At 43.9% G+C, this 26,979-nt stretch overlaps 2 protein-coding genes across 5 annotated transcripts; one reads left to right on the forward strand and one right to left on the reverse strand.

Annotated features, from left to right (window-relative positions):
- Window positions 1–8,244: 8,244 nt before the first annotated feature.
- On the reverse strand, window positions 8,245–15,707 carry PLAGL2 (PLAG1 like zinc finger 2). Of its 3 annotated transcripts, XM_042842596.2 has the most exons (4): window positions 15,571–15,707; window positions 12,069–12,150; window positions 11,763–11,985; window positions 8,245–10,788 (listed from the first exon to the last, which is right to left on the reverse strand). In XM_042842596.2, the coding sequence occupies exon 4, from the start codon at window positions 10,782–10,784 to the stop codon at window positions 9,567–9,569; it is 1,218 nt and encodes a 405-aa protein (XP_042698530.1). In that variant the 5' UTR covers window positions 10,785–10,788; window positions 11,763–11,985; window positions 12,069–12,150; window positions 15,571–15,707; the 3' UTR covers window positions 8,245–9,566. The 3 variants fall into 3 exon arrangements, with proteins under 3 accessions (XP_042698530.1, XP_023964667.1, XP_042698531.1); XM_024108899.3 differs by having other exon boundaries at window positions 11,763–12,150; XM_042842597.2 differs by lacking the exon at window positions 11,763–11,985 and having other exon boundaries at window positions 9,418–10,788.
- POFUT1 (protein O-fucosyltransferase 1) lies at window positions 15,708–26,755 on the forward strand. 2 transcript variants are annotated; one of them, XM_065566339.1, is made up of 7 exons: window positions 15,708–15,877; window positions 16,423–16,544; window positions 20,328–20,510; window positions 21,256–21,368; window positions 22,849–23,041; window positions 23,320–23,562; window positions 24,590–24,817. In XM_065566339.1, exons 1-7 carry the CDS (start codon window positions 15,769–15,771, stop codon window positions 24,614–24,616), a joined length of 990 nt encoding a protein of 329 aa, XP_065422411.1. In that variant the 5' UTR covers window positions 15,708–15,768; the 3' UTR covers window positions 24,617–24,817. The 2 variants fall into 2 exon arrangements, with proteins under 2 accessions (XP_065422411.1, XP_005304933.2); XM_005304876.4 differs by lacking the exon at window positions 24,590–24,817 and adding an exon at window positions 24,934–26,755 and having other exon boundaries at window positions 15,709–15,877.
- Window positions 26,756–26,979: the final 224 nt, after the last annotated feature.

Below are 26,979 nucleotides of genomic sequence, written 5' to 3' on the forward strand. Positions count from 1 at the left end.
ATAACACCTGTTTTGACCCAATCTTTTGTTCTTAAAAGACGATAAAGCTTGATGTATAATTGCAATAGGAAGTACAATGTGAATCTACTCGGGGAGAAAACCGAACTTTATTACCCCATCAAACTTCACTGTAATGTTTAGGCTCTTCCCAGTGCAGCATATTCTTCATCCTGAGGGGAACTGAGGCACAATCATGTGGCTAAAACACGAGTTGGGGTTCTGTTCTTGGCAGTGATTCTAACTTCCTGTGTGATGTTAGACAAATCACTTAACCTCTCTCTGCCAGTTCTGTCGCCTGTAAAATGGAGAGGATACTCCTTCGCCTCCTATGGTTGGGGGTAAGGAATTAGGCATCACATTTATAAAGTGATTAGAGATGTGATGGAAGAGCAGTTTGAGTTTGGAAATATTGTTGCAGCACGGTGCAGGCATGTGACGTTATTAAAGCGGCAATTTCACCCTAAATCTCAGTGACTGGCTAGGCAGGGGCTCTCTTTTCACTTTTTGGCTAAGTCTCCCAAAAGTATCCTTCCCAAAACCAGGAGAGCGGGATCTCCATCTTTAGCTCTGATTACTATAGTGGTGATGTACAGGCCCCTACAGGGCACACCACAGACTGACTTGTGGTTAGGAAGTGACAATTTGCTGTCGTCTATACAATGAACCTGGGCTGGGCTGAACTGTACAACATAATACCTGTTCCTTTCTGCCTGCAAAGTTCTGTCAAGCTAAGAAATTAGATCTGCACCTGCCTTTCTGCATAGATCAATGAATGGTTTGCTTGGATGGTAGATGGCCACTTACTGCCACTCTCTTTTTGTTGGGGTTTCTGCAACATTGTTTAGCATGGAAAACGGCAATTTGAAGTCTAGGAAGTGACTAACCGAGGTTTTAGGGTCATGAAGAGAATGTATGAGAGGATGCATGGTTCCTCCCACGTTCCCAGTTCTTTTGTCTGGATCTGGCCACAGTTGTCAGGCTAGTGAAGCTTTTAAGAAATGCAGACCGCGTTAAAAGTCTCTGGAGAGGAAAGGTGCTAAATTCTTCACTTACATGGAAATCAGGTTCATTTGTAGGGCTCTTAGCTGCTTCTGAGGGAGAACTGTAAAGGTTAAAGCAGAACTAGTTCCAGGCTTGTAGATTGTAACATTCCTGGCTCTACCAATGAGTTGCTGTGTGTGGTTGTGCGAGTTACTTAAGTGGGACCAGTGACCCAGGGAAGCTATGTAAAATGTAATGGGTACTGTGAAACTTTAGTGTTTGAAGTGCTCTTAACAGTGCCTTACATGTAAAGTATTATTTATGATACAAGAGCTGTTTAACTTCCATCCCTTGGTGCTTAAGGGATTGCCTCTGGTAACTTCTGATTCCTGATTTAAAAGCTTCAGCAGAACCTATCAAGGACTTGTTGCCATATCAGTTTATCACATTATCAACAAACTGTCAAAACAAGATTGTCGCTAGTACTTTTAATAGGGATTTTTTTTGAGAAGCATTACAGGTTCTGTCTACACTACAAATTCAAGCAGGCTATGGATAGTAATGTGAAAAGTTCTTGCAGTGGTTTAGTGTTGCAATGTGGATGTATGACTTTTAATCTCATTCAATACTTGAGTACAATTCCAGCCTGCACTACAAGTTGATATTGCATTGATAACTGTGTTATAAACAGGTTCCCGCTATGACTGATCTTGTATAGTATAGATGGGGGAATTCGCTAGCATGCTTCCTTGAAAGTAAACAAGAGTTTTCTTCACTCTGGTCAGGAAAATGGTGTTAGAACCTTAGTAGCAGGAACAGTCATGTTTCAACACTGCTGGTAGCTTTAATCAAGTGGCCAGGGTGTTTAAATGTAAGCCTCCAACATACTGTATTCTTGTCCCTTCATTGGTCCAAGATAAAACAGAACCAGCCCCATAAAGACACACGCAAGAGAACTGCCTTTTTATCCGATATACTCCATATATGTGAAGGCAGAAATTAAAAGTACATCCAGATCCATGTCGAGAACTGGAGCTTCAACCTCTGAGGAAAAAGTGCACGTTCAAGGCAGACAGTTCAAACGTTTTTAATAAACAACTTCATTATAAAAAACCCTTTCATTTTGGACTTAATTCTGTAAGACAATGGAAAAGCTACTTTAACAGAGATGAGCTGTACATTTCCTAATGGCACTTGATATTTTACAATTCAAAACCTTGTTTTATATAAAGCCCAAAAATACTCCAATAAAGAGGTTATTCACTGTGTGGATAAAAGTGCTAGAAAGTTTCTTTTAAAAAAATAATCCAGCTTTAAGGAGGGGAAGCTGCTGGCCTTGACAGCTGTGGCTGTAGGAATGGAAGTTGGGAACTGGTGCTCTGAAAGTGCAGCATGGAAAAGGTTGAGTTGCATCCCTGGTAAAAGAAAAAAGCTGCTGACTTCCAGCCCCCCCCCCCCCCCCCCCCCGCCCCAGCTCCAGCAGCAGAGAAATTCCAAGTTGCTGCTTTTGGAAAGGGGTGCCCCCAGCCCTCTGAGGTCCCACTCCTGTGTACTGGAACCTGGAGGCAGAATTTGTTCCACTGGTGACAAAGTTCACCCTGACTTGAAGAGGATCCTTAGCCTGACTTTGCCATAGCTGTGAAGGCCACTGTAGCTTTTCCTCCAGCAGCAGGTTCAGAGCTTGACTACTTCGAGGGGTGAAGCTGGGTGGTTTCCAGAAGTTCCCTGCACTGTCCCTTTTGTCACCACCCAGTTTTTGAACCTACACTAAGGCAATTCTTTCTCTTTTTTTAGTTAAATATCCTTGTTAAAGTAAAATATTGATACAAATGTTACAAAACTTTCTAAAACAGCTCCTAGTTATTAGGGAAAACTACAAAAAAAATCAAGAACTTAATGAGGCACTAAAAAGAGGGTGGGGAGAACTCATAAGCTCAAGACATGAGGCTTCCAGCACAAGCAATTAAATCTGCTATGCAGACTTCAGCGTTCAGAAAGAACCTGAATTTCAGCTCTTTCTCCAAACATGCCAAAGGCTACATCTCTGAGCAGGATGTGCTGGTGAATTCCACAAGCGGAAAACTTAAATGGTACGTTACCTTGAAAAGGAACAACAAAATGCAGAAAGAAATTGGGTTTGCTGGTGCAGATGCCAAATGTGAACTGATCTTTTCAGCTGGATATCTTAATTTAACTAGGACCCATTCTCTGAGTGACACATGTGGTGGTATTCCTGTACTGCAGGAATTGTTTCACACAGAGCTTTCCCTTTATCATCTCAGCATATCCTATGTAATAGACCTGTCGTTCTGATTTTATAGCATTTTCAGGGTAAGATGCAGTGCCTGTGCTATTCACTAAGAATACAGCAATGGAGTGGAAGAATTGTTAAGACACAAGAATTCTTGTGTCTTAAAAAATACAGAAGTTCAGATGCTTTCACTTTGAGGGTTGTGCAACTGCCCTGTTTAATAAATGAAAATAAAATCCCAAATTCTCTGTTTTCTTCTGTCAGGCTTTAAGTTTCCTAGTCACTTTCACTGATTTCTCTTGCTACATGTTGCAAGAACATAATTTGAAATGATTTCCAAGTTTTGTGTTCACTTTGTGAATGAGGCTGGTGAGAAGCAAGATTGCATGAATGAGGGGAGGGACATGTACAGCATACAAAAGAACTGAGCGCCTGGTTTCATGTATGAGGAAATACTGCTCAGATTTTTTTTTCTTATAAGACTGTACGATAGTTTCCAGGACCCTATTAGTAACACAGGAAGCAAAATGTGGATTTTTTTTTAGTTTTCCAATTGAAAGTAAAGTGGTAAGTTCTTGTGTGTTCTCCATTTTGAAGGTCTAATATTCTTGGTGATCAACTCAAAGGGTTTTGCTGAACCTGCTTTTATAGAGACGAGAGGAAGTGTCTAATAAGAAGCAGTCTATGAAACTGTGGGGAAGAGATGGTTCTGGGTATTTAGATCGGATGGTTGTACATTAACACACTGCCTTGGTAGGTAAGAGCTCTCGCCTTTGCTGAGGCCGATGGAATGAGATTCATGCCAAAACAGTGTGACACAGAGTACAGTTGGATTCTAAACAAAGGTTCTGGTTTGTAATCTGCTGGCATCCTCAAAGAATAAAGGAAGCCCAGAAGATGATGAGGAAATGGAAGTCAATCTCTATAGATTTAAGGTAGACAGACAAACTCATTATTGGCCAGTATAGTGAGAACCTGGGACAGATCTATTAACATTGGAAAAACAGGTCCAGGACTGGAAACAAGGGTGTCCTGTGAAAGGAAAGAACTCTTAGGCATTATTACTGACATATCTCTGAACTAGTGCTTTTTCAGCTATTGATTTCAAAGCACTTTACAAAGGAGAAAAGTATCATCTTTATACCCATTTTACAGATAAGGGAACTGAGAAAAAGAGAGAAGTGATTTGCATGTGGTCACCCAGCAGGCCAGTGGCAGATCTGCAAACAACTCAGGTCTCCAGAGTCCTGATCCAATGCTCTATCCAGTAGGCAACACCGCCTCTCAGCACAGTATAAAAATCAAATGAGCCATATTCAGAATCCCAGGTATCAGCCTTCTCAGTGTGAAGATTAAAATATACATCAGAGGCGATTAAAATGATACAAGTGGCTGTAGGAGCAGAGATGAAGAAATATTGACCAGCTAGGATAGAAAGACCTTTTTAATGATCCAGTTCTGTGCAAACCATTTCACTATAAGCAGGTTCCACTCTGTTTTTGTGGGAGAAGTGCATTTATAGTGTTTTAAGGAGATTAATCAATTTGTACAGTGATCTGTTCGCAGCCTAGAACATTCTGGATACTAGGTGTCTGATTGGTGTGGGATTTGTGTATAAGTCCAATAAGCCCAATAAGTCTAACAACTGTTGTAATTTAAAGAGACTTTGGCTGTTGCTGTCTGTGGTGACAATTGTGGACTATTGGCATAATTACTGAGATCATTATGGAGAAGAAAACCACCTACACTCTGGATCAACTGAAAATTATCATCAAAATGTGGCTAAGGGGGAACCTGAAGAGTAATTAACTACAAAGAGGCAGCCCATGAAAGAATCAGTGGGTCTGGGAGAGAGTAAAAGGGATGACCAGAGTGTAGGAAGACTAGGAAAGCATCTTAAATGATTTTTTCCACCAGTCTTCACCGAAAACAATGGGAAATGCCCTTTGCAGGATTTTTTTTTTCCAGGCAGTGAAGTTGAAGCAGCAATGGAGAAACTCCAGCATGAATTACAATAAGTCACCTAGAGAGCTGCTGTTCACCTGTCAGTGCTGAAGGAATTAAAAGAACAAAAAGCGAAGCTTCCAAACAAAAGTAATCAAATCTATCATCCACTTAACCTGGAAAAGAGGATGAGCAGTGAGGCGATTTTCCAACATTATTCAGGTTAAAGAGCAGGCCCTATTATGAGGCACTCAAGAAGGACCTATTTCAGAGTAGCAGCCGTGTTAGTCTGTATCCGCAAAAAGAACAGGAGTACTTGTGGCACCTTAGAGACTAACACATTTATTAGAGCATAAGCTTTCGGGGGCTACTGCCCACTTCTTCGGATGCATCCGAAGAAGTGGGCTGGGCTGTAGTCCACGAAAGCTTATGCTCTAATAAATTTGTTAGTCTCTAAGGTGCCATAAGTATCCTGTTCTTTTTAAGAAGGACCTAGCAAAACCAGGTAAGTGGCAGATGAAATTCAGCATAGACAAATGCAAAGTAATGGACATTGTTTCTTCCTATTTACACTACCTGCACATAGAAGGGTTCTTGAACCAGCTGTAAGCCCTCAGGAAAAAGATCTGAGTGAGAATTCTCCCAGTTCTAGAAATCTGAGCCTGGGAAGGACCAGGAAGCCCACCTCCTTAGCAGTGCAGAGTTATTCCTTACTGTGTTTACTAAAATTGAGCCAGTCTAGTCTGAAATATCTTAACTTCCACTGGGAGACTGACATCCTTCTTGCTATGCAACCTAAACTTTCCCTTTTATTTATTTAACCTTATTATCCCCCTTGTACTACCCTCAGTAATTCCCCTCTCTCTCCTGGGTCTTTAAATTTGAGGGTCGTTACATGGTGTCTATTTCTATTAATTTCTTTTTAAAGTGAGCCCCTCCAGCCACTTAGCCATTTTAATTGCTTTCCTCTGAAATTCTATTTGTCTATGCCCTTCTGGTACAGTGGTGCCTATAAACATACAGTATTCTAGGACCCAGCATGATCAGGCATGGTGCAGGGCTGGAGTCAAGAAGTTGATTCATGGGTTCTACCACTGAGCAAGCCAAATATAGATTCTTAAAAGGCACTTCTGAACTTTTGATGTTGACTTTAACCTCTGTCTCATTATCCCTATTTTATATATGGAGCAAATGATATTCAGTTGTAAGTGGTAGGAGACATTGGGATGTAAACCACTACATACATCCCAATATAATTATTACAGATGAGGTCTTACCAGTTATAGAAATTGATTCCTCTTATGAATTGCTTTGCTTTATCCAGTCTAAAATCCCACAGGGCTTTTTTGTTGTCACATTTCATTGTAAACATACATCTAACTTGCTGTCCTCTATCACCCCTTTAGTCTTTTTCACAATATTGCTTTCCAAATATCTCCTCTCCAATTCTTTATTTCCCCCAAGATGTTTTAACTTGCATTTGTCCTGCATGAATCTCATTTAGTTATTTCCCATCTCTCTAGATCTCTTTTACATTTATTTCTGTGTCCACAATGGTATTTACAACACTTAACATTTTAATCTTATCTGCATACTTAGTGTCTGATCCTATAGCCATTGAACTCAACAGGACATGTTATGGGTCAGGATGAATCTTTGCATCAAGTTCCCAAAGTAAACAGTTGGTTTGAGTTCTAGACTTGCTTTCCATTAATATATTCCCTAATGTTGGTTAATCATTTTATATATGAACATCCTTTTAAACTTGCTTGCTGGAATAGCCATGGAAAGCAAACCAAGTGGTGCAAAACCTAGTGAAGTGAATTCCATTGATTCTTTGAGAGAGTATTTGTAGAAAATGGAGGCATTTGCCTGGCTGTAGACTTGGCTACCACTGAAGATATTTCAGTGAAAATCTCTTCTCAAAGCACAATGAAGGCAAAAAAAACCCCAAGAGAGAATCAGATGTTACAAATTTAGAGATGAGGAAAAATTATTATGGCACTGCATAAATCCAAATAACGCTTTGTTCTGATCACCTCAAGTTTTTTTCCGTTTTTGCTTTTGTTTAAAAAAAATATATGTAAAGACAGAAATCAGACTTAAGAAGGTGAAATTGTTAAACTAATTGGGAAAGAGAAAAATAGGAGACATGACTGAGGTATTTAAAAATAATGAATGGTTAAGAGAAGACCAGCTGAGATCCCCCTATTTACCTTTTCAAATTAAAAGAAGGCACTTGCTGAAATTTGAAAGGCAACATTTGAAAATGGATAAAAGGAAGTACTACTTTTAATCTGGGGAACTCATTTTCACAGGATATTGCTGAGGTAAAAACGTACATTGATATGAACAAAAGTAGTATTTGCAGTTTCACTGGCTAAACTTAAATGACAAGGTCTAGCTGGTTCACCAGTTGGGGTTAGGATGACATTACTAAAAAATTATAGGAAATCCTTGAGTAAAGTGGAGGAAGAGCCAGCTATGTGAGCAAATGAAACAGAACTAATTGCATGCTGTGGGTTCGAGACAAATGGCGGAAGATAGAAGCAAAAAAATGTCAGCTGAAGTGAAGAGGGAGGCGGACACGTTCTTAGGAAAGAAGAGAATGCGGGGGACAGTAACTGACTTCATTTACGGAGTTAAGATAACAGGACAGAGGTAGATATCTGTTTTGGGGGCTTGTAAAGAGATGTTGATAAACTCCCTCCTAGCCTGTTATGCTCCTACATGCTGAGGTATGAAAAGCTGCATGTCTGTGTTCGTAGATGTGCATTAAAACATAGCTGGATTTAACATACCCAAGATTATGGGCTATCGAGCATGATGTGAACAGGAGACTATGCGGAGCTGACCCTTAAAAGTTTAAGCTTTTTGCTATCAGTAGGTGGAGATTCCACAAAGGAGAACTCAAGGGCTGCAGATGATGGGGAGCAAGGGAAGTGGAACCAGGGTTCAGGGGGTATGGCAGGAGAAAGGAGGAATAAAAAAGGCCCACAACTCTAGGCTAGAGGAGAGGAAGAGGGACTATAATCCCAGAGACCTCAGCTATTGTTAGGACAATTAGTGTTGGGGAAACAGTTCAAATACAGTGACTAAGTGTAAACAAAACTAGGGCCAGTTTTGTTTTCTCCTGACTCCTGCATGCTATCACTCCACTGTGGAGGTCAAAATATGTCTCTTGACACTGCATTGTGGATCAGCCAGGAAGTCACTGACCCTGGCAAACTGGTGGCAGAAAAGATGTCAGCTCATACCCTGTCCTTCATATCCATGTCTAACCTATGGAGCAGAAGCCCAGAGATCACTCCCAAACCTGGGTCTCCTGTACGATAGCACTTGATGCTGCCAACTACTAGCTCTAAACTTTGCTTTTTCACATGCTTTGGTTTCCAAGATAGAGGCAGGATCTGTGTGGTTGTGGTGTTTTTGAAAGGGCGCACTTCATACACCACAAAAGTGAGCCAGATGTCCAAGTTGCTCCATCCCCCTCTGACGCATATGGGAAGTCAAAGGGAATGTGCAAAGAACTACCATTTAAAATGGCAGAGGCTGAAGTAGTCCAAGTCAGTTTATTTTCCCCATGGGGGAAAAAATGTGACAAGTGAAGAGGAGAAATCAGTGCAACCTGACTTCATTGTGTAAACAGTATTCTAGCTACACCAGATACAAAACCAATGTACACTGGTGCCTCCTATTTTTGTAATGATAGAAAGAGACTCCTGTTGTGGTTTAAAAAAAAAAACAAAACAATTCACTGGAATGAGCCTAATCTGATGGCTCTGCAAAAAGAAACGAGGTGGTGTGCATCCATCGTGTTGATGCTCTCATTATTGCTTAACACTGATGCAAAATGGCATAAGCTGTATAGGTGATGGGATGGGGTAATGGGGAAGGACAGCTCTTCCCCTCTGCTCCATAAGGGATAGGTCTCTAGACGTCCCCCTCCTCCTGATTCACCTGCAGGTACTGGTTGTAATGCCAGGATTGCAATGTGGTAACATAAAAATGGAAGTTGGACTCTTCCAAAGGTTAGTCCAAGTCTGCCCAAGCTGAAACAGCCCCAGCTCCTCAGATTCAATACCTTCCCAAAGAGGAACAAGGCTCCAAAACCTCAGTGCTAAGTGTGGCTCCCGATTCACAGATTTAAAAAATAGAAAACAAAAAAAAAAAATACAGCTGAAACCTTTTCACTATCGAGGACTGGGACATGCACAGGGATATCTGCTGTTCCAGTCTACAAGTGCTCCCTCCAGACACCAGAATCGTCCTGTCTGAAACAGCTTTCAAAAGCTTTCACATCCCAGCAGAGAAGTACAAGAGTTGTGCATTTTTAAGGCTCTCCGAGCAAGTATTAGCGGAAGATCCGCTCACCAGTGCCACAGTCATCTTATTGGAATGCCTGGTGGAAACGTGGCAGGGTGGTTGTGCTCAAGCTGGAGGTGAAGACAGGGGGTAATGAATGAAGGGGACCAAAGTTCAGGGAGCCTCCAGCTCCAGGAGATTCTTGAGGTTGAGGTTGCAAAGTGGTAAGCAATGGCTGGGTTTCCCCCTGTGAGTAGCCCATGACCAGCCCCCCTGTTGACACAGGTGGGTTACATGGAGGAAGATTCAGGGGAAGGAAGCCCAGAAGATGAGAAAAGTCCATGTTAGCAGCACAGAGAGCCTCTGAAAGGTTAGCAGGGCTCTTGGAAAGCAGAGTCTCGTCCAGAGTTACTGGCTGAGGTGAGGAGGACTGAGGCTCACCAGATGAGAGAGACAGACTGCCAGGAAGCTCTGACAGAAAACTCTCCACCTCTGCTTTGGGTAGTTTCTCAGGTAAATATGAGGTAGATCCGAGCTGGTACTTCGGAGGAGGTTGTGGTGGGGAGGAGATAGGAGAAGAAGATTCCAGAGGATAACTCATTCCCATTGGAAGAGAATTGGGAACCAAAGAATGGGGCATCCCTGAGCTTGGCAGAGCTTGGAGGTGTGTACTGTACATGCCCATAGGCAGCATGCCAGGAAAGCTCTTACCACTCATCATGTCTCTGGATGCCATACATAAAACTGGACTCAACTCTTCTTTCACTGCTACAGTTGAGCTGCAGCTTAGGAGACCCAACATGTCAACTGGCTCTGTCTTGATCTTCAGCAATTCTTGGGAGTGGCTCTTCTTCATGTGCCTGGTCAGGTGGTCCTTCCGCCCAAACCTCTGAGCACAATACTGGCACAGGAAGTCCTTCCGCCCTGTGTGCACCACGAGGTGTCTCCGCACGTCTTTACGTGTGTAGAAGCGTCTGTCACAGTGATCACACGGGTGCTTCTTTTCCTTTGTTCCACCAGATGCCCTCCTGGAATGAGCCTTGAGGTGTTCCAGGAGAACCTGCGTGCTCTCAAAGGTCTGCAGGCACACTTTGCAGCTCAGATCACCACTGGCAGCTGCATGCATAGCCAGGTGTCGCCTGAAGCCTAGTTTGGTGTTGTAGTTCTTGCCACATTCAGGGCAGTGGAGGGCTTCCTTGTTGGGGTCATGAGTCTGCAGGTGATTGCGGAGATGATCCTTCCGGTGGAACATTTTCTCACAGTACATACACTGGTGAGGCTTCTGGGCAGAGTGTGTGGCCATGTGCCTTGTGTGAGGAAAATCGAGAAGGAAAGTTAGGGTAGTGTTCAACCCACAGCACAGTAAGTGCTGTTTTTGCAAGCTCTCCCCCTACTCCCTCAAAACTTTTTTTTTTTTTGTTTAAAATCTTGTGTGAAATTTTAGTGCTTTTTAAAGTGGTTGTATTGACAGCCCTAGAAGCACAACTCCTCCATCCCCAAAACCAGTAAAGGATCATGGTCAGTAGCATTTCAAACTTTTCTCACAATGCCCTTTCTAAGTTGTTTCAGTACTGACTGAAGGCATCACATCTACACAAGTATACTTTGGTCTTCCATTCAGTTCTTGCCTTCTCTACTGAGCCTGCCAACCAGGGTAACTAGCTAGTGCCAACTTTGGTAGTTTTTGTGTTGGACACTTGCCTACTGGGGACTGAAGTGAGACCAGCAGTGCATTTCAGCAGCAGCCATCAGAGGGTGGTAACCTTTTGTCACTACCAATTTGGGCTGAATTCTTACTTGAAACTCACAGATGGAATTTTCTTTACCCTCTCAAAAACCTTGATCCATCCAGCCTATCTTCATAGTGAACTTATTTAGCAAATTTAATGATCCCATCCCATTCTTCAGCACCGAAGTCTGGCTCTTCAAGGCTGGCTACTAAGTGTGACAGAAATGGTCTTTGTGATTAAAGCATAGGACAAGGATTCTTGGCCTTCTACCATTTGCTTTGTAAGATTAACTTGCGTGCCTCAATATCTTCATCAATAAAACAGAAAACACTTATCCTGGGCCTTAAGTTTTAAAGTAACGTGAGGTCTTCAGAAGGGGAAGGGGCTAAAGAAATTCGGTATCAGCTGGAACTTAACTACTTGCAAAGTAACAAGGATTTTCCCTCCTCCACCCTGCCACTAGATATAACAAAACCACAGTGTAGTGGGATTCTCCCTGTCCTATGAGGGGAGAGAACTGTTAATTAGAGGCACTCAGCATAGTCACCTACCTATAGAGCTTGTACTTGGATGCAAAGGCCTTTCCACAGTGCAGCTGAGGGCAGTTGTAAGGTCTCTGCTCCGTATGAGCGAATGTGTGAGTTCTCAGCTTGTCCACATTGGTAAAGGAGGTCCCAGAAATTTCACATTGGCACTTGCCTTGACTTTCGGCCTCTCGACCCCTTTGCCTGGGGACTAATTTCCAGCCCGTCTCCTCCTCCTCCTGCTTTGCATCTTGAATCCAAGTAGGAACACTGGTAAAAAATGCCGTCATGGCAGGCCTAGTAGAACAGGGCCATGTTAAGCAGAACTCATACCTGTGGGCGACTTGCTGTTACGCTGTCCAAGTAGAGCTGGAACCTTTGCAATGATATGACTTTAACAGCAAGAAATCTTCATCTGAAACAACAGAACAGGTAGGGTAAGGGTACTGCATTGTTCTAGCTGTTCACCCGAACGGCTACAAATATACCTTAGTAACAGCCTGTATGAAGCCACTGATTATGCTGGCCCACTGACATAAGAATTTCTCCTATTTCCCTGAATTACATTTTGTTCTAAATGAACGCAATACAACATGGCCTGGTACAAGGGATTGGTTTGAGAATGCTTCCACTCGGGTAAAATCTGGATGTGAGATTAACCCTGCTACCCAATCATCCATGCCGTGAGGAGAAATGTTCCTAACAGGCTGGAGTATTCTTAGCACAGAGGGCTGCCAAGGAAAGAGAGAAAGTTCTTCTCCAGTCTCAGGTCATCTTCTCACCAGTCCTCTTCCTTCCTTAATCTCAGGGGGGGTCCTAAAGGCACTTGTACTAATTTTTTATGAATAAAAGGAGGTGAGGGTTAGAATAACCACTATCTGATCACATAACTTCAACTACTGTATTAAAAGTCATTGCTGCCTGATGTATTAATTTCCTCTGAACATACTGGCTGGTCATGCCTCTAAGCTTGTCACCTTTTCCTCATCTGCTTCTTAAAAATAACATCCGCTCCTCATCCTAGTCCCTTTCTTCATCTATTTCACTCTTTTAATTTGCTCTTACGCTTTGCTGGGCTTCCCTTCTTGCATCTGTCACAGAAATTCCACAAGTCTCAATTATTATTTATTTTTTTGGTATTCTACAGCTGCCTAGAGCTGGGTGAGCTGACAGAAGTAGCTCTTGTGGAGCAAATATGAGTCAATAAGACAAGCACATATGACCCTCCGAGGGAAGCTAATGTAGGCTGCCTCTGTTTCATTTTCTTTCCACCATACGTGGACTTGTTCCTGGCTATCTGGATCAACAAGCCTGCTGTAATGACAGACAGCTCCCTTTTTACTGTCTGACCTGATCTTATACATCATCATGGACAATTAAAGCATCTGCTTTTCAGCAAAACTACACATTTGGTAGTATCCTTATGGATTTTCTGTTTCCTCTTGGAGGGTTTCTGCTAGTAGATTAAAACTCATATTGATTTTTCACTACAGCTCTAGTAAGAGGCTCCTGAGATTTGACTCCAGTCTGTCCCCTGTTTTGCCTTCACACTGTTTCCTGTAAATCTCCACAACCTCATGTGGCAGGAAAGGGTTAACTTGAATGACTGTTTTTACCAAAGTCACAGTGGAGTATATCCTCCTCCTTTAAATTTAGCAGCATGAGAAACTCTTCTTAAAATAGCATCAAACTCTCTAACCCCTTCTCAATGATTGCATATGAGGGAAGAACTTTGTACCCACACATCAACAGCCGTGCCAGGTGTGGGCCAGATCTGCAGCCAGGAAGGGAAAGAACCAATCCTTCTATTAAGACAGAGCCCTAATGAAGATTATAAATAAATGAGAAGAACTGGCCCTGGATACAGGATGAAACCATGACACTACAAATGGTTCCTTCAGACAGAATGGAAAATAGTGGGGATGGGAGGACTCCAGGAGACTTAGTATCTATAAGCATGATGTTTTGAAGTCATACTAAGAAAGAGAATTTGTTTTTATATAGCTTGAAAACTTTACCAGACACCTATTAGAGGATAAAAAAGAAGCTAAGGTACCCCAGCTCTAAAATCCAGTAGCAATGGGCTGGTCCCCTCTCCTCTTTCCCCAGCGTGTTCAGGAATCCCAAATTTCATGTCAGCTACTGGTTGGCAGGTGTCCCATTATTTTATCCTCGCGAAGATACTTACACACTACAATTGTCATTTTCGACCTTCTTTTTGACAAGCTAAACAGACTGAGCTCTTTAAATCCCTCACAAAAGCATTTTCTCCAGTTCTTGAATAATTGTTGTGCTCTTTTTTGCACCCTCTCTCATTCAACATCCTTTTTAAAATGTGCACACCGGAATTGTCTGCAGTGTTCTAGTATCTGTCTCACTAATGCTGTATACAGAGGTAGAATAGCCTCCCCTTACTCCTATTCATTATACCTTGTTTATACATCAAAGGAATGCATTAGCCCTTTTTGCCACAGTATCACAGCAGGGCTTATGTTGTTTGCTTGTCCACTATCATCCCCCAATCCTTTTCACTCACTGCTTTCCAGGACACAGTTCCCCTCCCCCACCATTCTGTAGGTATGACCTGCATTCCTTGTTCCTAAATGTATACTTTACGCTGGCTGAATTAAAAAAACATAGTTTATTGAAATGGGGCCAGTTTACCAACCAATCCAGATTGCATTGTGTGACAGCCCCATCTTCCTCCTGATTTACCACTCCGCCAATTTTTGTGTCGTCAGAAAATTTTATCAGCAGTAATTTAGTAGTCACTTCCACATCATAGATGAAAAAGTTGAATAGCATTGGACCTAGTACCGATCACTACAGAACCCCATTAAAAACACTTCTAGTTGATGATAATTCCTCATTGACAAATACCATGAATCTGTCCGTTCTTAATCCATTTAACATGTGCTTTACTGATCTTGTATAGTGCTTTTTTTAAAATCGAAATGTCATGCAGTAATAAGTCAAATGCCTTACAAAACTCTGCATAGATTACATCTTTATTAATAAATATCACCTCACTCACCTTGCCTACCTAGTTACCTTTATCAACCAAACTCCCTCCTCCCAAAGAATGTAATCAAATTTGACAAGACCAATGTCCCATAAAACCATGTTGAATGTTGACTGGCATTTAATTCTATGCCTATTCTTTATCAGTTACATCGCCTACCCCATGTTAGTGTCCCGGACTGATGTCAGGCTAACCCGCCTATACATCATCATTTGCGCCTTTTGAACCGCGGGCACGTTTGGGAGACGATCACTAGAGTCGCCAGAGCAGAACTGAGGGGGCAGAACCTGATTCCGTGGTTCGAGCTCGGACACGCAGCCCCTGGAGCGAGCTGGAAATGAAGGCTGGCCCTGATGCGGGGCATGTGCCTGCAGGCTGCCTGGGGCACGGGGCTACCCGCTGAGCAGGGGGGCTCGGGCTCCAGCAGTCAGGAGCTCGCTGCCGTCCCCGCAGCCGGGAGCCCAGGCCCGCCCGGCGGATCGGGACCGGGGGAGCCTCCCCCGAGCGGCGCGGAGGCGGATTGTCCCCGGCCGGGCTCGCCGCACGCTGGCGGGTCTCTCGCGCCGCCCAGGGGCAGGGAAGGGCTCGGGGCTACACAACCTTCTGCCAAGCCACGGCCCGGGCGAGGGGGCATGAGGCGGCACCGGCTCCTCGCGCCGGGGTCCCCGTCCTCCAGAGCCCCGCGCAGGGGCCGGGCTGCCCCCTCAGGCGCGCCCCTCGGCCGCGGGGAGATGGCCGCTCGCGGGGGGAAGGGGGGCGTGGCTTGGCAGGCTCCTCCCCCTGCCCCGGGGCTCCCCGCGTCCCCGCACTCACCCCGTTCCCCCGGGCCCCGCCAGGCTCGGCTCCGGCTCAGGCCCCGGCGGCCCCATTGTGCGGGGCATTGTGGGAGTGACGCCGCGCTCGCTCGCGCTCCTTCCGCCTCTATGGTGCCCTTTCCCCCCAGAGCGCCCCTTCCGGTCCGGAGCCCGGTGCATGCCGGGATAGGCCTCCCGCCCCGCTGGTTGCCCGGCGATGATGGGGGCTCTCGGGCTCCGGCTCCTGCTCCTGCTGGTACCGGCGAGCGGTTCGGCGGCGCCCGCCTGGGACCCAGCCGGTTACCTGCTCTATTGCCCCTGCATGGGTGAGACCCTCCCTGCGGGCTCGCTGCAGGGCCCCCCCAGTGTCCCCCTTTCCAGGGCCCCTCCCCAGAGCCGCGCCCCCGTGGCGACCCCCTTCCCGGGCCCCTCCCTGGGGCCACCCCAGCGGCCCCTTTCCTGCCCCCCCCCGAGCCCGCTTGTGTCCCCAGTCCTAGATCCAGCCCCCCCCGCGATTCCCCCCTTCGGAGCTCCCTCCCAGTGCCCCCCCCCCCCACATCCCCCCCCGGTCCATTCTTGCAATCAGACTTTCAGCCCCCAGGGACTCAGCTCCCCACACCCACTCTTCCTTCCTCCCTTCTCCCAACCCAACAGCCCCTCCTTGGATCACCCTCCCCCCCTGCCCTTCTCTTATCCCACCCTCCACCTGCCGTGGGTCCCAGATCTCCCCCAGATCCCTGTAATTCCTGAAAACCTTCACTTTTTTTGATGATCCAGAGATGGGGGAGGGCATGGAGTTGTAGCGAGTCTTTGTGGCAACATGGGCATCCCTGATTTGGCCAATAAATCCAGCTCTTGACACTTTTTTTAGGGAGATTTGGGAACCAGGCGGATCATTTCCTGGGCTCCTTGGCGTTTGCCAAGACTCTGAATCGTACCCTGGCTGTGCCTCCCTGGATCGAGTACCGACACCACAGGCCTCCCTATACTAATGTAAGTCCTGTTCAGCCCCTCGATACTTTGATGTTGGGTTCTCTACAAATTATACCATGTCCCGCTCGCTGCTGGTGTGGTGCCACATATGTTTATAATGCTACATACATGTTCCTGATAAATACATTCCGCACAACTTAATATAACAACTGGGGCCAAACATGCTAAATGCTGTTCAGGCATAAAGGAAAAAAATAGTCTCTGCTCCAAACAATTTACAATCTAATATTCTAGGGAGACAGGCTTCTATATGGCCACTTGCATATTTACATAATGGCTCTGGTTGTTGGCTTTGAAATGTGAAAACCAGTTGGGTTTTTGGCTCTTCAGCATTATTATTGTTGTTTATTAAGCACTGACAGTGTGTTCCATGATGTACAAGACACAAAATAAAGCGTCTCTGCTGCAGAGAGCTTGCATTCTAGAAGAGAGAGGATGTGCTGATGCACGAGATATAAAGGGACTCCTGAGTTTGGTGATCTCAGACTAGCTCCCAGTGGACAGATGTTGCATGACTCCGCTGGCACTAACTGACCCCATTATTGGCAGATTCAGCAGAGGGGCCAAGATTTGAATGGATTGTGGGGACTGAATTTCCATCGTGCTGATAGAAATAGTCCCTCCAGCTAAGGCACATTGCCAGGGCAGTGTGGGGATTCTTGCCCTGTTGTTTGCATGCACCGAACCTGTTCCGTGGATACCCAAAGGATTTTAGTCTTTGGGGCTATTAAGTTAGCTCCTTTCACCACCAGTACACTCTCTTGCACCGAAGATACTGAATGTGAATAAAAACATGGCATCTCATGGGTTGTTTTTTTAAAAGTCCCATGTGTCTCCCAGTTAACGTAGTTAGTGTTGTCATGGGAAAACATTATTACCGAGGGGTTTGTATCAGCTGCTGAACTCTGCGTCCTTGTAACAGGGGCCCAGTGCTACTTTTTATAAAAGTATCACCCTGTTGTAAATGGGTTATAAAAGTCAAGGTGATAACTAGTGATCACAGGGGTGCCTCTCATAGGCCAACCTGGATGTTGATGCTGCATTTGATGACTCCATTAGGAGGTGATAAGGGTACACACTGGTTATTTTCTCTTTAGAGTAGCTTTGCCTTTATATAGTCCATTTCATCTGAACATGTCATTATAAACATTGAGCCACATAAATTACATAATAACTTTACACAGCTTTCCCATCTGTAAAATAGGGATAATACTTATGTGCTATACAAGGTTTAATCAGGTACTGTTTGTAAGGGACATTGGGAAAAAATATAAGTGCCTATTCTTTATGTCTCAAGGTCTCAGCATGCCAGTGGTGGAGCTGGGAACCCAGGAGCCCTGACTTAAAGTCCCCTCTTCTAATCTCTAGATTAAAACTTTTAAAAAACATAGTACGAAAACCCAAAAAGTGCCTTAAAAAACAGAGAGAACCAAAATAGTGTCACCGTGACTAATCAACAAAGTAAAAGAAGCGGTGAGAGACAAAAAGGCATCCTTTAAAAAGTGGAAGTTAAATCCTAGTGAGGAAAATAGAAAGGAGCATAAATTCTGGCAAATGAAGTGTAAAAATGTAATTAGGAAGGCCAAAAAAGAATTTGAAGAACAGCTAACCAAAGACTCCAAAAGTAATAGCAAAAAATTTTTTAAGTATATCAGAAGCAGAAAGTCTGCTAAACAACCCGTGGAGCCACTGGACGATCGATATGCTAAAGGAGCCCTCAAGGATGATAAGGCATTACAGAGAAACTACATGAATTTTTTGCATCGGTCTTCACGGCTCCGGATATGAGGGAAATTCCCAAACCTGAGCCATTTTTTTTAGGTGACAAATCTGAGGAACTGTCGCAGATTGAGGTGTCATTAGAGGAGGTTTCGGAACAAATTGATAAACTAAACAGTAATAAGTCACCAGCACCAGATGGTATTCACCCAAGAGTTCTGAAGGAACTCAAATGTGAAATTGCAGGACTACTAACTGTCATCTGTAACCTATCATTTAAATCAGCCTCTGTACCAAATGACTGGAGGATAGCTAATGTGATGCCAATTTTTTTAAAGGGCTCCAGAGGTGATCCCGGCAATTACAGGCCAGTTAACAGTACCAGGCAAACCGGTTGAAATTATAGCAAAGAACAAAATTGTCAGACACATAGAAGAACATAATTGGTTGAGGAAGAATCAACATGGTTTTTGTAAAGGGAAATCATGCCTCACCAATCTACTAGAATCTACTAATAGAATCTGCTACTTTTTTGAGGGGGTCAACAAGCATGTGGATAAGGGGGATCCAGTGGATATAGTGTACTTAGATTTTCAGAAAGCCTTTGACAAGGTCCCTCACCAAAGGCTCTTACGCAAAGTAAGCTGTCATGGGATAAGAGGGAAGTTCCTCTCATGGATTGGTAACTGGTTAAAAGATAGGAAACAAAGGGTAGGAATAAATGGTCAGTTTTCAGAATGGAGAGAGGTAAATAGTGGTGTCCCCCAGGAGTCTGTACTGGTACCAGTTCTATTCAACATATTAATAAATGATCTGGAAAAAGGGGTAAACAGTGAGGTGGCAAAATTTGCAGATGATACAAAACTACTCAAGATAGTTAAGTCCCAGGCAGACTGCGAAAAGCTACAAAAGGATCTCACAAAACTGGATGACTGGGCAACAAAATGGCAGATGAAACTCAATGTTGATAAATGCAAAGTAATACACATTGGAAAACAGAATCCCAACTATACATATAAAATAATGGGGTCTAAATTAGCTGTTACCACTCAAGAAAGAGATCTTGCAGTCTTTGTGCATAGTTCTCTGAAAACATCCACTCAATGTGCAGTGGCAGTCAAAAAAGCGAACAGAATGTTGGGAATCATTAAGAAAGGGATAGATAATAAGACAGAAAATATTATATTGCCCCTATATAAATCCATGGTACACCCACATCTTGAATACTGTGTGCAAATGTGGTTGCCCCATCTCAAAAAAGATGTATTGGAATTGGACAAGGTTCAGAAAAGGACAACAAAAATGATTAGGGGTATGGAATGGCTTCCATATGAGGAGAGATTAATAAGACTTGGACTTTTCAGCTTGGAGAAGAGACGACTAAGGGGGGATACGATAGAGGTCTATAAAATCATGACTGGTGTGGAGAAAGTAAATAAGGAAGTGTTATTTACGCCTCGTAACACAAGAACTAGAGGTCACCAAATGAAATTAATAGGCAGCAGGTTTAAAACAAACAAAAGGAAATATATCTTTACACAACGCACAGTCAACCTGTGGAACTCCTTGCCAGAGGATGTTGTGAAGGCCAAGACTATAACAGGGTTCAGAAAAGAACTAGATAAGTTCATGAAGGATAGGTCCATCAATGGCTATTAGCCAGGATGGACAGGGATGGTGTCCCTAGCCTCTGTTTGCCAGAAGATGGGAATGGATGAAAGGGGATGGATCACTTAATGATTACCTGTTCTGTTCATTCCCTCTGGGGCATCTGGCATTGGCCACTGTTGGAAGACAGGATACTGGGCTAGATGAACCTTTGGTCTGACCCAGTATGGCCGTTCTTATGTAGATAGCCATGTTTGCCCCCATCAAATTCTATAGAGTTGTGGATTCTAAAGCATTTGTTTATTTGGATCATAAGATGTCCGGAGCTGTTCATCCTGCCATCACTGAATAAATAAACGGGTACAGACCGCAGTGTTTTCTATTCGTTTGAGTAGAGATTTAGCTGGAACTGACTTCCAATTGCACTATGAGTAGATCTCATTCTCTCATTCACAGCTGCATGTTTCCTACAAGGAATACTTCAAACTGGAACCTCTCTTAGAATATCACCGGGTTATCAGCTTGGAGGACTTCATGAAGAGATTAGCACCCATTCACTGGCCCCCTGGCAAGCGAGTGGCTTACTGCTTTGAAGCAGCAGCTCAGAGAAGCAGTGACAAAAGGACTTGTCCCATGAAGGTAAGTGTCTCACTCCTGTTTTGCTAGCTTAGGTCAGAGGAATGATTGAGTCAGAGACTGGTATTTATTCACTATTCTGGGACCTTCCTAAGGCTTGGTGTCCTAGATCACTGTACAGGGCACTTCTTCCCCTGCCTATCCCTTTGGGCATTGCATTCCAGATTATACATTCTGCACAGCATTTCAGGCAATCCAACCATGTGCTGCTCTTCCATTAGAACCCATCTGTGAGGTACTTATATTCAGGTCTGGTGGTGACAGTGAAGGGTTGGGAGTCAATGGGGTTCTATTGTTTAAGTGTGTATTTATCATATTCAAAGTAATTGTAATTTTAGGTAAAAACAAGACCTTAACAAAAATAAAGCAGACATTCCACTGGCCTTTTACCCATCTATCCATACAGCAATTATACCCAACTGATTTTAAAAGTCCGTCTCATTCAGGACATATGGTCACTGGGCCAGTTACTTGATACATTTTAGGACAGCGTTTGGAATAGTGTTTTATTTTAATACAAGGATCTCCTTAGTTTATCTGCTCCTTCCCAGCAAGTTGTTAGATGGTAAACATACCAGACTCAGTCAACCCCCTGGTAAGCATGTCTTTCTGTAGCAGAATTCTGGTTGCAAACCTCTCCAGGTCCTCCATTTTTTAGATTCCAGCTCTAAGGCCAGGGATCCTGTTAACTGCACACGGCCAGGGCTCCATGTGCTGTGGTGTATGAGCAGCTATTTTTGTTTTGCAGGACGGAAATCCCTTTGGTCCATTTTGGGATCAATTCAACGTGGACTTCAATAGGTCTGAGCTCTTCGGGGGCATTTCTTTCAGTCTCTCTTACAAGGACCACTGGATCCAAAGGTAACAAGAGCCGGGGGAAGCTGTCCACAGTGGTGGAGTAGTGATGCCATAGCTGAACTTGTGTAGGCACTTGGAGTGGCTCTCAGGGAAATGCTCACTCTAGTCACACCATAGAGCCCTGATGTCATTTGGGATGGCTTGAAGTGACAGTTTAACATTTCAGTTAGGAGTGTGTAACCTTGAGACAAAAACCTTGAAGCTGTTTCCATGGTCAATTGGCCCAACACTGTGTTCCTATTGACAGTATTAGATGTGAAGTATGTAAGGCTGAGCGACTTGCCAGCCAATAAGTAATAACATTTAATTGCTATGTTTATTGGCTGAGTCTTTAATTGCTCTTCCCAGAAGTAAATCAGAAATAATTCAGGTCTCCGCTGATGAACAAAGATCACACTACACTAAACTTCTGTCCAGTATCTACCTGTTATCAGAGCCACAAGTGGCCTAATAATATTTATTACTGCAGTTGCCTGGGCATCAGAACTACTTTAACTTGGAGTGAGAAACACTTAACTAAAGAGTATTTATAACTGATCCACTGCCATGAATGTCAAGGCTGTCTTGTCATTGTTCTGTCCCTCAAATTGCATTAATTCACTTCTGATTTGCTGTTGAGTCTGAGGTAAAAAGCAGTGTCTTGACACTATGAGTTGTGTATAATTCACATGCTGAAATGGTGAAGATTCCTTTTTTCTAACAGCAGGAGTGATAGACACTGTTATATTTCAGGTTGCATAATGGTTTCCATTCTAATCCACTGTTTTCAGTACTTTTTATACCAAACTCATAAAGTGCACAGCTAAGGATGGCTACACCGTGCATGTAGGGCTAACTAGCTATGCACTGAAACTTGTAGCGCAGGAGTGGAGGCTAGGATTCAGTGCCTACATCTCTCGTATGGTGGTTCTAAGGTGCACACAAGCTAGACTCCTCCTTGCACCTCTGAAGGCCCACAAGATGGGAAGAGTAGGAATTTCTCTATCCCTTAGGATGTAGAGGCTATAGCTGGCCAGAGCTTGCAAGGGCAATGGATGGGGATGAGGTATGGAGAGACCAAAGGACAAGTGAGAAAACTTTAAGGATGGTGAGGGTGAAGAAGGCATTTTGTTTTTTCTTGAGAATGTCGATGATCATGTAATTAACAACTGAATCCTAATGCATGTACCCAAAGGGGTGGAGTTAAAATCATTCAGGCAGCTCTAATTTTGGCAATTCTTGATTATGAGTGGCTATCCATGTAATCTCTTCATAGTTTTTAGTCTGGAATTACACCTACTGCTTGAACTTCGCTTGTTGGTTCACTGGACTTCTATAATGCAGGATCGCTCAGTTCTTTCCATTCCATGGAATAACTGTCTTTTCTGATTTACCCTGGCACTCTAACAAGGCCAAAAGATATCCTGCACACCTGTTTCTTTTTCCATCTCTTTCCCAGAGATGCTGAAAACACATGGAGCTCCTGTCTTGTTTCTCCTTCCAGGTTTCCACCATCAGAGCACCCTGTTCTTGCCCTACCTGGAGCTCCAGCCCAGTTTCCAGTCTTAGAGGAGCATCGGCCTCTGCACAAGTATGTTGTGTGGTCTGATGAGATGGCGCAGAAGGGAGAGGCCTATATTCATTCTCTCCTGGTTAGACCCTATGTAGGAATTCATCTGCGGATCGGCTCTGACTGGGTATGACTCTTACGCTCTTATGTAGATTTCAGTGGGTCTGGTGCATGTGGTCAGTGTCATCACCACACAACTGGACTGGCAGCCATCATCCCTATAGAAAGTATACGGAGAGAGACACGGAGCAGCACTGATCTGGTCAGTCGTTCTGAGTCTAACCGAGTTTGCACTCAGTAACTGGCCGTGTTTAGATACTAGAAATGCCGGTTGAGTTGGAGTCAGTTCTTTTTTTCTCAGCTGTTGCCGTTCACATGTGGCATTCTCTCTTTTCGTCCTAATAGAAGAATGCATGTAATATGCTGAAGGATGGGACGGCTGGATCACACTTCATGGCTTCGCCACAGTGCGTAGGCTATGACCGAAACAACGCTGTGCCTCTCACAATGGACATGTGCCTGCCAGACCTGAAGGAGATCAAGCGTGCACTTGAGCTCTGGGTGAAGAAGGTGGAAGCTAAGTCTGTCTACATTGCCACGGATTCTGAGCCCTACACTACAGAAATACAGCAGCTTTTCAAAGGAAAGGTAAGTCTCTCAGGCCTGGTCCACACTAACCCCCCACTTCGGACTAAGGTACGCAAATTCGAATTCGAAGTACCTTAGTTCGAACTTACCGCGGGTCCAGACGCGGCAGGCAGGCTCCCCCGTCGATGCCGCATACTCCTCTTGCCGAGCTGGAGTACCGGCGTCAACGGCGAGCACTTCTGGGATCGATTTATCGCATCTAGAGAAGACGCGATAAATCGATCCCAGAAGATCAATTGCCTGCCGCCGAACCAGGAAGTAAGTGTAGACGTACCCTCAGACTCTCAGACTGACAGGACTGCTCCAATAATATCCTTCCCAAGCTAGTGCAACGCTTGCTGCTGCTGCTGCATGGTCTGGACATTTGATTGTCTCATGTGTGTTCAGTTAAGACTGACTGATTAACTAACGGATGATGGGGGGAGGGATAGCTCAGTGGTTTGAGCATTGGCCTGCTTAAACCCAGGGTTGTGAGTTCAATCCTTGAGGGGGCCATTTAGGGAACTGGGTTTAAAAAAAAATCTGTCTGGGGATTGGTCCTGCTTTGAGCAGGGGGTCGGACTAGATGTCCTCCTGAGGTCCCTTCCAACCCTGATATTCTATGATTCTATGAAATACTCTTTGTGCCCTGGTGCTGCAGTAAAATTGAGGTTTTGTGAGGGTCAAAGGATTGGATGTCTATTGGCTTGATCCTTTGAGATTCTGAGTATCATAAGAATTGGACACTCAGAACCTTGTAGGATTGGGTCCTAGATAAATAACCCTAACATTTTAAGAATCCCAGCACTCTCCCCTTTCCCATCACTTGGGGTGGAGTACATCAGTTTTCACTCAGGCATTGTCCCTGGGCAGTGGAGCCCCAGCCCACATGTTAGTGTAGTGGGAGTAATTGATGAGATATATTAGAAAAAAGAAGTTTGGGAGAAACAGAAAATATGGCAGCACAGATATTTTCCATCCTGGCTAGTAGGTTTACTATTTGTGCTAATAAGTGTTAAGGTAAAATTTCCAAGTCCTTCTATTTTAGATCAGTGTGAACTTCAGGGACTGCTAACCTTCATATTAGGAAAGTTCGTTACTGATGCATGGAATGAGAAGTGAGCTTTACCCACAGCAACAAGACTAAAGTACTAAGGGTCCTTTGAAGAATTCAGCTTCCTCCAGAACTAAAAGATCCAGTCCTGTGTGTTGGCAAGGACTTGAGCTGAATTGAGATGCCTATGTAATAGCAGTACTTGCTGGAGCCTTTGAAAGGGCAAGTTTAGATTGATTCCAGTTTGCTGTGTTATGGCCAGGACTCTTATGCCCTGGGACTATCTATTCTGTACAGTGATGGCTGGATTAACTTGTTTTTTCCCTTTCACTTTGCAGATCAAAGTGGTGAATTTGCAGCCCGAAGTGGCCCAGATAGATTTGTATATCCTTGGCCAATCTGACCATTTTATTGGGAACTGTGTCTCTTCATTTACTGCCTTTGTGAAACGAGAACGTGATGTGCATGGGAGGCCCTCCTCATTTTTTGGCATGGACCACCCCCCAAGGCTGCGGGATGAATTCTGATCAGGAAAGGAAGAGGCAGATTTTGATTGTTCTTATAGCTCTGAACACTAATGCACCGTCAGCAGACACACCATGATAAAAATGTCATCTTAGGACATTCAATTCCACTATGACAGGCCTGTTCCCATACCTTCATCCTGGCCTCACATTAATCTTTGGATTCATTTCTGATCACCTTCTCAGTAATTCCATGATGCCAGCATAAGATCAGAAATGGAAAATGAATTTTAAACCATGGGGTGACCTCTTGTAGGAAACCTTCCATTCTCATTATTTGGGACTTATCAGCCACCACAATCAGATAGCAGCTAAGATTCCCCTCTCTTCATTTCCCATATCTTACTGTTTCTCCTGCAAGTGCTGGGAAGCATCTTGTGATGCACCTTGGGTGACAGGTGCTCGAGAAGTGCAAACTAGTATTACAAGGGAGTGTGGTCCATGAAAAGGAACATTGCCTAAAACTTAGAACTGAGCATCAGAAGATCTGAGTTTTATTTCGAGGATTGCTGCTGTCCGATATGGGCAAGTCACCTCCGTGCCTCAGTTTCCCATCTGTAAAATGGGTTTAATACTTCTACCTCACAGGAGTGTTGAGACTAAATTTAATAATGTCTGTAAATTACTTTGAGCTTTCCAAAGGGTGCTGCAGAAGTATGGTGAAGTTATATCATAATGATGCAGTTGTCTGTTTAGTACCAGCGCTGGCCAGGGCACACAGAACACTGATGGGGCATTCTCCCTTAGCTTGTCATGGGCTGGCGTTTTATGATTTCATAGCTATTGTCTCTTGCTCTGAGAGGGGGATCATGACATTCGGTCACAGAGATCTGTGGAGATCAGTAAATATTAGAAGCTAATATTTTTAAATGGAACTGAAATTTTAAAATAACCTCAATGAAGCATTAGGAGGCGGTATGGTGGGCTTTTATCCCAGGTAGGTTTGTGCTAAGGGGTTTTCTGCATTTTCTCACAAAGAGCCTTCTCCACTGACAGCAAAATTTTGACCAGTACAGTTTAATTTTGCATGGGTGACTGTGATAACCCACATCATTATCCCTGCATGGAACAGTCTTGTTACTCCTGTGGCTATTGGTAAATGATTGAGTTTTGCACTCACTCCCTTTTCGATACGGATTAGTTATACAGCGAGGGCATCTTCTCCTGACGTGCTCTTTGCATCTGGGGAACTTGCTCCTATCTGAGCATTTTTCTTTGGTGTTCCTGTGCCTTATAGCAAATGTCAGAGGAGTTGAGGCCCATGTTAAATTGGAAGCTAACTAAGGTGTTGTGTCAATATACACTAGCCTCGTGCTTTTCAGTGCTAATCTCAAAAATGTCAGATTTGGTCATTTCAGTGGTGCTAACTGTGAGCAGGTTTTAGTCTAGCTGGGAATTTGTGTAACTGTGGAAGCTCATAAACATAAGCAGTTTAGATTCATCAGTATTTTCCTCCAATTTATGGTGGTATTGAAAGATGCAATCAAAGTCTGCATTGATTAGGAATGGCTAATGATTGAGACTGATTACTGAGATTTGCAAAATATCTTGGTTTAGAAGCCGTATTTTGACTTGAGGAGCATTGTAAAGAGAATATTTTTTGTATTTTTTTCATAATAAAACACAATTAAATTTATCTTTGTCTTGAGCGTTTCAAAGCTTACCAATTCCCCTTCTTCCTGGTTTGGACTAACATATTTGGCCATAGTTCTGCCCAGAGCAATTTACTGTCACATCTTTTTTAAAAATATAAATACAAATCTCCTACAAAGGTCAATCGGTACTGTGATCTCACTTCAGTGAGGAATATCCAAGGACATAAGAACGGCCTTACTGGGTCAGATCATGGTCCATCTAGCC

The sequence above is a fragment of the Chrysemys picta genome, chromosome 13 (genome assembly GCF_011386835.1).
Source record: "Chrysemys picta bellii isolate R12L10 chromosome 13, ASM1138683v2, whole genome shotgun sequence".
NCBI lineage: Eukaryota > Metazoa > Chordata > Testudines > Emydidae > Chrysemys > Chrysemys picta.